The sequence below is a fragment of the Parambassis ranga genome, chromosome 20 (genome assembly GCF_900634625.1).
Source record: "Parambassis ranga chromosome 20, fParRan2.1, whole genome shotgun sequence".
Taxonomy (NCBI): Eukaryota; Metazoa; Chordata; class Actinopteri; family Ambassidae; genus Parambassis; species Parambassis ranga.
The window spans coordinates 9,686,920-9,696,525 of NC_041040.1; the positions used below are offsets into that span (position 1 = coordinate 9,686,920).

A 9,606-nucleotide genomic window follows, 5' to 3' on the forward strand; every position below is an offset into this window, starting at 1 on the left:
TTGAGCTTTGTTCCACAGTGCCACTGCTGTCCAACATGCATTCAAAAAATGTACAAGCTCCTTTCTTTCCTTTCAGCTGTGTTGACCTGTTTGCCTGATCATAGCATATACAGTGCAGTGTGTAAAACCAGCTGCCAATGTTGTGGTTTTGTTGTGATATTTGTTTTGTTTATGTTGTATGTCTGTTTGCTCCCATGGCACCCTCACATGATTGATTATGCACTGAACGCCATCATCCTTCCCGTGTGGATGAGTGCTAACTGTAGATCACTTTAACAGAGACATCGGGGCAGCTGGTGAACCCAGCCTGCCTTTTACTGAGGCCTCAAAGAAGACTTTCTCTGTTCTCATATCACATCCTTTCATTCATTGGGGGACTCTACTTTTCCTTTTTTATTATTATTATTATTATTATTACTCATATTACTCAGACTATACATAAAACACATGCACACACATCTTGGTATGTGGTTTTGACTTCATGATAATGGATTATCAGTGCTGACAGACACAATTATAACCCATATGTTTTGGTTTCAGTTTTATTGCGTTCAATAAAGAGTGTTTGATCTTTAATATCAGACTTGTTTCTGCATTACATTGAATGATCTCGGCAGCATGCCGTGAAGGACAGGACTGAATCAAACTTAGAAAAAGAAAATTCTTGAATAGGAGTGAAAAGAGGACGCTGAGTCAGAGGGAATTAATCAGAACTACACACACTGAACAAAAACCGGGTCAGTGAGAGAGCTTTTAAGTTTTATGTCAGCTTCTGCCCCATTTATCTGACAGAGGAACCATACTTTTTCTTTCTTCTTTGTTCTGTTTTCAGGCTGTGACTAGTCATAGACTGCCCCCTTGTGGGTAGTTAGTGCAGCTCCCCTCACACAGTAAAAAACAGAATTAATCATGATTTGATTTGATGCATGTGTTAAGTTACTGCATGTAGATTTATATGTTGCAGCTCCTCACCATACACAAAATATAGTCGATATAATTTAAAATGTATCATGCTAATGTAAGCATATCTGATTCTTCCTTGTCCTCCTCTCCTCTCTTTCTTCTGTCACACCCTGACTTCTTTCTGTCTCTGTTTATGAGCAGGAGCATCCCCGAACATCAGCCTCCCGGTGGGAGTTTTTCTTTGCCTACGTGTTGACTGTTTCTTTTTCATCTTTTGCCTAACTTAGCTTTATGGTTTTATTCTGCAAAAACAAAAATTTCCTCTGGATGTATAAAATTCTGTTCTTTCTATTCCACAGCCTACATTTCCCTTTGCTCACTTTTATCTGTGTATGAGCTGCAACCTCAATGAAAATGATTAACACTGAAAATCTAAGTATGTAGTATGTTGTTGTATAAGTAGTATGTGGCAAATTGTGGTATTAGGTAGCAGTATAATGCTGTTAATGTTAATGACCACAACAGAACTCATCAAAGTCTTTTGGTAACTTTATTGACTGTAAGTTCATTTTAACAAAACAAAAAATAAACACTACACACTACAATAGAAATCAGCAGTTGCAAAAGACACTAACAGCTTTCAGCCTCATAGACACTTCCTTTATTCCCCCTTCACAGTCGGCCCTTTGTTTTCCGCTCTGATGCCTTAGTTAATTCGCATGTTGGATAAGGCTGAGCAACAGGATCAAGGCTGGTCTTTGGTATGCAGCAGGGATTAGAGTAAAATGGTTGGTTTCATTGTCCCAGGTGTCCCAGCTTTATGAGAGATGGATGAGACTCTTCAGGCCTCGGGACACTCAGCTGTAATGACACATATGAGAAAAGGTGTGAACCACTTACAGAGTCGATCATAATGCTTTAAGGATTTCTCTTTGCTGCTAACGTACCGTTCTTTGGCAGGATAGCAATGTTATCTGGCAGGATGCCGGTCTCCAAAGAGAACTGTGTGAATTTCTGCTGCAGGTCAGCGCTGGCCTCAGGAGTGCGGCCTGCAAGTACAGTATGTAAATGATGATTTCAGTCCCTTAAGATTTCTCAGAATGCTGCTGTGATGGACATAAACAGAACTTACTATAAAGCTTGTTCAGGACCTCAGACACATCGTCCTTTGTCTTGATGGTGTGGACCAGAGCATAGTCATCATACACGACATCAACGATGCGCATGTCATTGTCATTATTCCAAACTGTAGAACACAGAAGTCACAGTGTTACCTAACTGTATTCCTGCCTCCTTTCTGTGTTAGTGTTCGTACAGTCTTTACTCACTCTGGCTGTGGAAGGTGAAGCGTCCAGGAGTGTCCGTTTTCTTAGCCAGGTGAGTCATTCTCCAGCAGGTTCCGTCAGCACTGAAACAAATGGATTTCATTAGATTCCTTCAACATAGACTCATTGAGAAGTTTTAATCTGACAGCATGATTGCACACTCACTTCAGGTTGGAATAAGAGAGGTCCAGATCTCCTCCCTCAGTTGGCACCAACATGGCAGTGCCCATCTTCATCACTGCCTTGTGATTCACAAACCACGGAGCGTTGGTGGCAAAGCCAACCATGTACCATTTACCTGCCATCTGAAAGAAAGACAGGAAGGTGGGTGATTCTTCCTCCTCCTATCTCACACAGTTTGACTTTCATGATGATGTTTCTCTGGGTCTCTTACCTTCTCCAGGCTGAAATCATTCAGCGGCACCACCTCTGCGCAGGCTGCCAGCACACACATCAGGGCGGTCACCATCTTCAGCAGCGTGTTCCTCATGGCTTCTCCTGTGTTTGCTCTGACTTACTGCAGCAAGAAAGTGAGTGTCAGGACAGATGTAACAAACACTCGCCGGAGCAGGCTCCTTATATTCTCCCTCATCTCCCACCTCCTGCTCCTTTTCTCCTCCCCTCTTTCCCTTCTGGTGCTAGCTTGTGCATTACAAAAACTCTTTGGCCACCACCCAGCGGCATGCAAATTACTGCCGTTACACAACTGGCACGTGTGGATGGAGAAGTGTGAGGTGAGGAGAGGAAAGCTTTGTCACCCCCTCCTCCTCAACTACATCACAAATGGAGACATGACTCGCCTATCAAAATAACTGTTTGGTAAGAAAACTGAATGGCACACAGAAGGTCCATGAAACAGCAAAAGAGTTGTTGGAGTGCTAGCAGGGTTAGTTTTCACTGCAGGTTACATCAATTACTGTATGCAGCAGGAAATACTGGCATTCATGTCAAACAGGAATTTGATGTCTCACAAATAGGATTAATACTTAAGTTTTACTTGACCATTTTATCAGTAAAAGTTGAAAAACACATAAAGCTGCAATGCTGCACACAGTAAGGGAACTAGTTCTTTTACCAGTAAGTTGGGGTTTATACTAGTAGCTAGATAGATATACACATTATTGGAGAGCACTAAATATCTAAACATATATGTCATGCATATTGTAAATATCCCAGTATAACTAATTAAAATGTCATAATGTTAAAAAGGGATCCTGGAAACCTTACCATCAAATAACACATTTAATACAGTTATATTTTGTATTCTAGCTAGGCCTATGTGCCGCTACCCCAAAATGGACACTTACAGCCATCATTTGTAGTCAGTATTTATTGTACAGCCCAGTTTGTCACGCCCAAAAAGGTCTTCACCAGTGTTGGACACAGTGTTGTGATTGTTCTTTGTTGCACTTAATCACGATCTTAGTTTCATAAAACTTTGGAAGCATGTATCATTTAAGAGATGTGTGTCACCAAGAACTAATCGATCGTGGCGAGCTGAAATCCTCTCAAATCAGCAGTCTGTATGAGAATCTGTATTGTTTACATTATGTAACAAATATTGTGCTGACTGTCTGTTACTTTACCGTTTGCTGAAATGTACTGATATCTGAGCTCCCTTTGTAAGAAGGCCAGACAGGCACCGACTTGCAATCAGCTGCTTATGTAACACACACACAGACAGAGGTGCTGGGGGGAGCTGGGGGGAGGCACATTTGGTAACCTAGTTTTGTAACTAAACTCTCTCAACCCCTTTCACATCTGGCCTGTGTTATCTACAGCCCCACAATCCCCACCCCCAGCCCACCCCCCCTCCCCCCTAACTTCTTTTGTGTCCACACATACAGTCACACACACTGTTAAATCAAAGTATGCTAACTAAACAATGACCCATGCACGAGGCAAACGTCTTCCTCCAGAATTATCTGACACATGACAATTTGAATTAGATTGTGTTGTTTTATTCTTATAAACAGTAACATTTAAAGAGTTTTGTAGTTTAAGGGCACTGGTTATTTCTCCCTCTCTGTCTGTAGTGCAGCGCAGCTTCTTTAACACGTGGGGACACAGTCTGCAAAACAAGGAGCGACACGTTAAATTACATAGAAGCTGTGCCGGTGTTTTCAGGAGGCAGTGAAAGTTGTATAACCATGTTGTTGACAAAGTTTAAATTACTGTTTCACAAGCTGAGTCAAACACATGAACAGCCTGCAGGGGCAACGTGAAGAATGTGATTGAATGAGTGATTTTGTTGTGTAAATGCAAAACATTTACAGTATTATCTTCACATTTTAAAGGGGTGCCAAATTATTCATCACTACTAAGACCACTAAGAGCCGTCAGCCTTTGTAACATCTTGCTAGATGATTTTCTTTGGTTTTCCTTTTTGTGTTAATGCTGTGTAAAAACACATATAGCTTACTGATGATATAATCCTTGGCCACATCACCACAATGACCTATAAAGAAAAAGACAATTAATAAACTGTGGGCTGCTGTATATGGTATTTGTGTTTTTTGATGCTTATGGACGCACTGTAGGTGGGGAATGGGAACATGTAGGCCAGTCCAAAACGTTCTTTCTCAGCCAGCTGTTCAAACTTGTCCAGCAACGGCTCAGGTAGATCGTCCGTATTCCTGGCTGCGTAGAGAAAACAAGATAAACAGATAACAGAACAGATAAAACAAGACAGATTGTTAACGTTTACCACAATATCACCAGCTGGCTGCTAGATGGTGAGAAACATGTGTATGAGGAACCTACTGTAGAGTTTTATTGTGGTCTGGCCACGTTTTTGGTAGTACAGGATTGCATAGGAGGTGTAGTCTGTGTCTCTGATCACTATGTCAATGTTGAGTTCAGGGCGATCTCCTGGTTGAAACAGCAGAGAGGTCAGTATGTAAAAGGGAGGCTGCTTTACACTGTGAGATATTAGGATGCTGAAGGAGAACAACTGACCTTTAAGTGTTAGTTGTCCTGGTGTTTTAGTTAGATGATAGACTTGTAATATCTCCCAGCAGTTATGATTACTGAAGAGACGAGGAGAGGAGAGGAGAGGAGAGGAGAGGAGCAACATCATTTTTAATAAAACTGTCTTCTTGTGTTTGGGCCAAACTACTTCTCAACCCTTCAAATAACAGAATGTCCTAAAAACAAGTCACATATTTTTTTCCATAGAACACTGTGTTGTTCTGTACAAAAGGCAGGTCATGTCAACCGGAACTTTTTAAAAGATGATATGTGGAAATATGGTGGATTTAACTGTTCTTCCCCCCTTTTCCTGTTGTTGACAATACACAAATAAAATCCACCACATGTTGCTGAAGCATGGAATCACTGTGGGATGACTGAGTCAGGTGATGTGCGCCCTCTGTTGACAACTCTAGGTATAGCAGTGTACTTACTGTCGTGTTTTAGTGCTTACAGACAGAGTTTGACCAGGATTATTAGGACGTGTAAGGGTCATGGTTGTTGGCTCAACTGAGATTCCATGATTTATCAGGTAGGCGCATTTGGAGGCGACATTAATGAGGTACCAGGTTCCTGTCATCTGCAACACAAAGGTGTCAAATTAAAATGAAAAGTTTTGTGACTGTGAAGGACTTTTTACTTCCTCCTATAATTCAAGCTGAGGCTGCATGTTAAAGTCTGTCTATCTATTCTGTTTCTCTGAAAAGTCCATGCATTGCTTCAATGTTCAATATTGACACTATTACACAAGCAGCCTCCACAATAATCCATAACATGGAGCTTGCATGATATCCCTCTGTTCAGATTTTGAGTAGTCTTACTCCTGTAACACTTTCTGTTCTGTTGTGTTTGTATTAACTAAAGATATTTACCTTTACCAGCTACCACTGATTCCTTTGACATCCTGATTGTGGGTAATATTGTAGCATCGTGGTACAAACAAGCAAAACAGTCAGCGTGCAAAAAGGTCAGGCACACTGTCCTCTGCCTGAGCACTGAACTTTTCAATTGAGCAATGTTGTTAGAAGTGGAAAAAAGGGTAATATCTTATACTCATATTGACATTAGCTTGAGTGATTAAAATGAAAAATTACATCATGGAATGTTAACTTAATGTGACAGTATTTTGCAAACAGTCCTACACGCTTTTGGACTCGTAGCGATGCAGCTGACTGGATAATAGTACTGTAAAGACAGCAAACTGCAAAACACCTGCAGAACGTGGCAATAACACCAAGCTGTTCACACACCTCCACCTCCAGCATCGGGTTTCTTAAAAATCTCAATAATATTGTGGATTGTAATCGTGTAGTGAAACTCTGATCTCATGAGAGTCCTAGATGGAGGTTAAGGTTCTATAATTCAGTCGTGTATGCACACTTTCTTACCCGTTGTATATCTATGTTTGGCACTGGTTGGATCAGACCAATTTCTTCAACCCCCTGGTTCTTACGAGGACGTTTTTGGGGACGTTGTCGACTCTTTGCCGACATAGCAAGAGACCAGAGACCCAGTGCCACCACCACCAGCATGCATCGCCATACTCCAGCCATCCTAGAAGTGATGACAAGTCACTTTAAGTGTCCTCTTATCCTGTGGGAGTTTTCAGCTTTTGTATCTTGATTTCTCTGTACTTCTGATTTACTCAACCTTCGACACAAAGACGCTGAAGAAATGCACAAACAGATGGAGCAAAGGGGGCAAACAGTGTAAAACAGGGGATGGTCAGTTGAGTTAAACATTAACATGGATTACTGGCAGAGGCAAGGCCATACTGACATGCTGGGATGTGGCCTGCACTTCTGAACTAGAGGGGGCAGCAATGAATCAGGGCACAAACAGGACATGCATTTATTAACAAATTAAATCTTGTGAAACAGTGACATCATAATGTTTTTTTTCTGGTATGAAAACAAGTTAAACAACATTAAACCTAAACATAACGCAACAGAAAGCATCACTCTTTCAAACTATAGATTAAGACAGATTTCTTCAACAAACATTAGTCTACAGTAAAATCGATGCAATGACTACGGACATTATTGTGATCATCTACTCATGTTCTCAGCACAAAGACTTTCATTTCAAATATGTTTAAATCAAAAGTATGAAACACATGTTCTCACACTTCTCCTAATGGGACTGAAATGAAAAATAGTGATTTCAACAAGTCCATCAATTCTGCTCTTCTTTGTCAGGTTTGGCATCTCCTCTGGGTTTGAATGTGAGGGCTACACTGTTGATGCAGAACCGCTGACCTGTTGGGTCTGGTCCGTCCTCAAAGACATGGCCGAGGTGGGCGTCACACTGTCAGGCACACACATATACATATACATATAAATGTGTATTAACTTACACAAACAGACAGATCATTAGCGTCATTGGAACTCACATTTTTACAGAGGACCTCAGTCCCAGCACAACCCAGGCTGTTGTCAGGGCGGCGGATGATGGAGGCGTGGCTTTCATCACGCTCCCATGTCCCATGAGCCTCTTTGAATGCTGGCCAGCCCGTCCCAGACTCATACTTCGCTTCTGAACTACAGAAAGAGGAAGAAACATGTTCCGATGTGAGTCTCCATCCTTTTAAAAATGTGCATGATTTTCTTTAGACGTTCCTTAACAGGGCCACGCCACACAGAGATTTAGGCCTTTATTAAAAGGGATGGAGAGGTCGAAAGGGGAGGGATGAAGACGTGGGGAGGAATAAAGGTTCAAAGGGAATGGGTGTGGGTGGAGGGGGTGAATGAGAGCGAGAGAGAGAGAGAGAGAGAGAGAGGTATCGAGCAGGAAGGAAGTTGGTGCTGAGGAATATAGGAGGAGAGTTTCTAGTGAACTTTATCTGAATTTCCCCCTGAAGATCAATTATCTATCTTTCTATCTATCTAGTGGCTTGAAATCATTAACCCCCAGAATTGGATAGTAGGAGAGAAGAGAAAAACAGGTGGGGCTGTCGGTGTTTTGCATGCTGAGATAAACAGAGGGGGAGTAGCAGGCACACCTGAATAGGCTATATAGTTAACTACGTAATAAGGCATGGCCTTGTTCCTGAACCTAACTTCAGTCCACACAGATCTGTTCACAAAATGTCCTTTGAACTGTTACCTGAAGAGTGGAGCCTCGCAGCAGACACAGTGGTACATCCCCACTTCAAAATGGTTCAGGTAGATCCCACTAAAAGGCTGAGAACACAGGTTACTAGTTTGTATTTTTTACAATTACAGGCAGAGCTTAATACATAACCTAAAGGTAGCTGAACTGATTGAACCGGAGGCAGGCCACCAATACCATGGATCAAAGTCCACCTGGAACTGTGCTGTTGTTCATGGCAATATGTATGTCAGTCTGCTACACTGAGATAAGTGCTGGTTGTTGTCCATGCATTTCTATCTGTCAGCTCAGAACACTCACCACTTCAGTCCCTCTCTCCCTGGTGACTACATACTGCTCTGGGGTCAGTTTCTTCTGCCAGTCTGTAGTCTCATTGTAACGTGTGAGAGATTGCAGGCCTGCACAGAGCAGAGATTGCAGGTTGTATATGCACATATTAAGTATATGAAAATTACATGTGTGTGTAAATCTAACAGGAAATCATTAAAACTGTTAGGACTAAATTATATTTCTTGTCAGAACATATCACAAAACACAGAGGCATTGAAAACATTGCTTGACTTGGATTATTAGTAAATTTTCACTCCAAAAATACCTAAATAAGTACGTCTAAATAAGTATTTCCATAGTTTTTCAGTTAATTCTCGCTGACTGTAAGCGACTGTACCCATGTGCCCAACCAGCTCCTCTCTCCGTTAATATTCTTGGCACACGCACTACACAGTGCCTTCAACCCGATCTAGAACTCCAAATGTTTCACATTCGTGAGAAGACTGCAGCATAGTGCAGCTGCACCGTGAAGACACAACAGCTACATCCAAAGAGTGACATGACAGCAGTCAAAAGTTTGCTCCGTACCTTCAGATGTTGATACAACACGGATGGACGCAGGGATCCTCTTCGGTAGCCCTGCAGATCTTGCTATAGTGCGCCGAGAAACGACCACGAATAAACGTCCGATAAATCGGGACATGTTTGTTGCTGCGGTGTCAAGCGTGTCTAAAGTCAAGTGCAGGTTTTCCGTGGAGCCGTGCGCACCCGCTGCATCGGGATTGTTTGTGCCGCTGCTAGTTTGCGCTGGTCGCGCCTCGGCTGATGCAGGATAGGAGCGGGGTGACCCGGTCAGAAATCACACCTCCAGCTATATAGGTCAAGGCGGACTGGGTTCACCAGTTTATTATCCCTGACCACAATGAGATCACACCAGGGATAATAAATTTGGTGATGAGGTCATACACCGGTGGACAGTATTACTCACACAGAAGTCACAGTGGACTTTAATGTTTTGATAGTGGAA

The 9,606-nt window shown here is 42.1% G+C and overlaps 3 protein-coding genes across 4 annotated transcripts; all 3 read right to left on the reverse strand.

Moving 5' to 3' along the window:
* Positions 1-1,463: 1,463 nt before the first annotated feature.
* On the reverse strand, positions 1,464-2,788 carry ptgdsb.1 (prostaglandin D2 synthase b, tandem duplicate 1). The gene is made up of 6 exons (XM_028433092.1): positions 2,623-2,788; positions 2,394-2,533; positions 2,232-2,311; positions 2,036-2,149; positions 1,851-1,952; positions 1,464-1,764 (listed from the first exon to the last, which is right to left on the reverse strand). Exons 1-6 carry the CDS (start codon positions 2,716-2,718, stop codon positions 1,745-1,747), a joined length of 552 nt encoding a protein of 183 aa, XP_028288893.1. The 5' UTR covers positions 2,719-2,788; the 3' UTR covers positions 1,464-1,744.
* Positions 2,789-4,167: 1,379 nt separating this feature from the next.
* Positions 4,168-6,925, reverse strand: c8g (complement component 8, gamma polypeptide). 2 transcript variants are annotated; one of them, XM_028433569.1, is made up of 8 exons: positions 6,833-6,925; positions 6,587-6,752; positions 5,633-5,778; positions 5,187-5,257; positions 4,992-5,099; positions 4,764-4,868; positions 4,651-4,686; positions 4,168-4,299 (listed from the first exon to the last, which is right to left on the reverse strand). In XM_028433569.1, the coding sequence occupies exons 2-8, from the start codon at positions 6,749-6,751 to the stop codon at positions 4,280-4,282; spliced, it is 651 nt and encodes a 216-aa protein (XP_028289370.1). In that variant the 5' UTR covers position 6,752; positions 6,833-6,925; the 3' UTR covers positions 4,168-4,279. The 2 variants fall into 2 exon arrangements, with proteins under 2 accessions (XP_028289370.1, XP_028289369.1); XM_028433568.1 differs by having other exon boundaries at positions 6,849-6,913.
* Positions 6,926-7,035: 110 nt separating this feature from the next.
* msrb2 (methionine sulfoxide reductase B2) lies at positions 7,036-9,482 on the reverse strand. Its single transcript, XM_028433570.1, has 5 exons — positions 9,168-9,482; positions 8,610-8,707; positions 8,304-8,380; positions 7,591-7,738; positions 7,036-7,505 (listed from the first exon to the last, which is right to left on the reverse strand). Exons 1-5 carry the CDS (start codon positions 9,280-9,282, stop codon positions 7,374-7,376), a joined length of 570 nt encoding a protein of 189 aa, XP_028289371.1. The 5' UTR covers positions 9,283-9,482; the 3' UTR covers positions 7,036-7,373.
* Positions 9,483-9,606: the final 124 nt, after the last annotated feature.

What these genes read in the sequence shown, in the direction of transcription:
- ptgdsb.1 (XM_028433092.1), bottom strand. Translation starts at nt 2,718, where the DNA reads ATGAGGAACACGCTGCTGAAGATGGTGACCGCCCTGATGTGTGTGCTG. An exon ending in CTCTCTTATTCCAACCTGAA is followed by an intron (nt 2,312 to 2,393) that starts GTGAGTGTGCAA and finishes CATTTGTTTCAG; the next exon opens with TGCTGACGGAACCTGCTGGA. An exon ending in CTTCACCTTCCACAGCCAGA is followed by an intron (nt 2,150 to 2,231) that starts GTGAGTAAAGAC and finishes TGTGTTCTACAG; the next exon opens with TTTGGAATAATGACAATGAC.
- c8g (XM_028433569.1), bottom strand. Translation starts at nt 6,751, where the DNA reads ATGGCTGGAGTATGGCGATGCATGCTGGTGGTGGTGGCACTGGGTCTC. An exon ending in AGGACAACTAACACTTAAAG is followed by an intron (nt 5,100 to 5,186) that starts GTCAGTTGTTCT and finishes TGTTTCAACCAG; the next exon opens with GAGATCGCCCTGAACTCAAC. An exon ending in GGCCAAGGATTATATCATCA is followed by an intron (nt 4,300 to 4,650) that starts GTAAGCTATATG and finishes CTTGTTTTGCAG; the next exon opens with ACTGTGTCCCCACGTGTTAA.
- msrb2 (XM_028433570.1), bottom strand. Translation starts at nt 9,282, where the DNA reads ATGTCCCGATTTATCGGACGTTTATTCGTGGTCGTTTCTCGGCGCACT. An exon ending in TGTTGTATCAACATCTGAAG is followed by an intron (nt 8,708 to 9,167) that starts GTACGGAGCAAA and finishes TGCTCTGTGCAG; the next exon opens with GCCTGCAATCTCTCACACGT. An exon ending in GGGAGAGAGGGACTGAAGTG is followed by an intron (nt 8,381 to 8,609) that starts GTGAGTGTTCTG and finishes CTGTGTTCTCAG; the next exon opens with CCTTTTAGTGGGATCTACCT.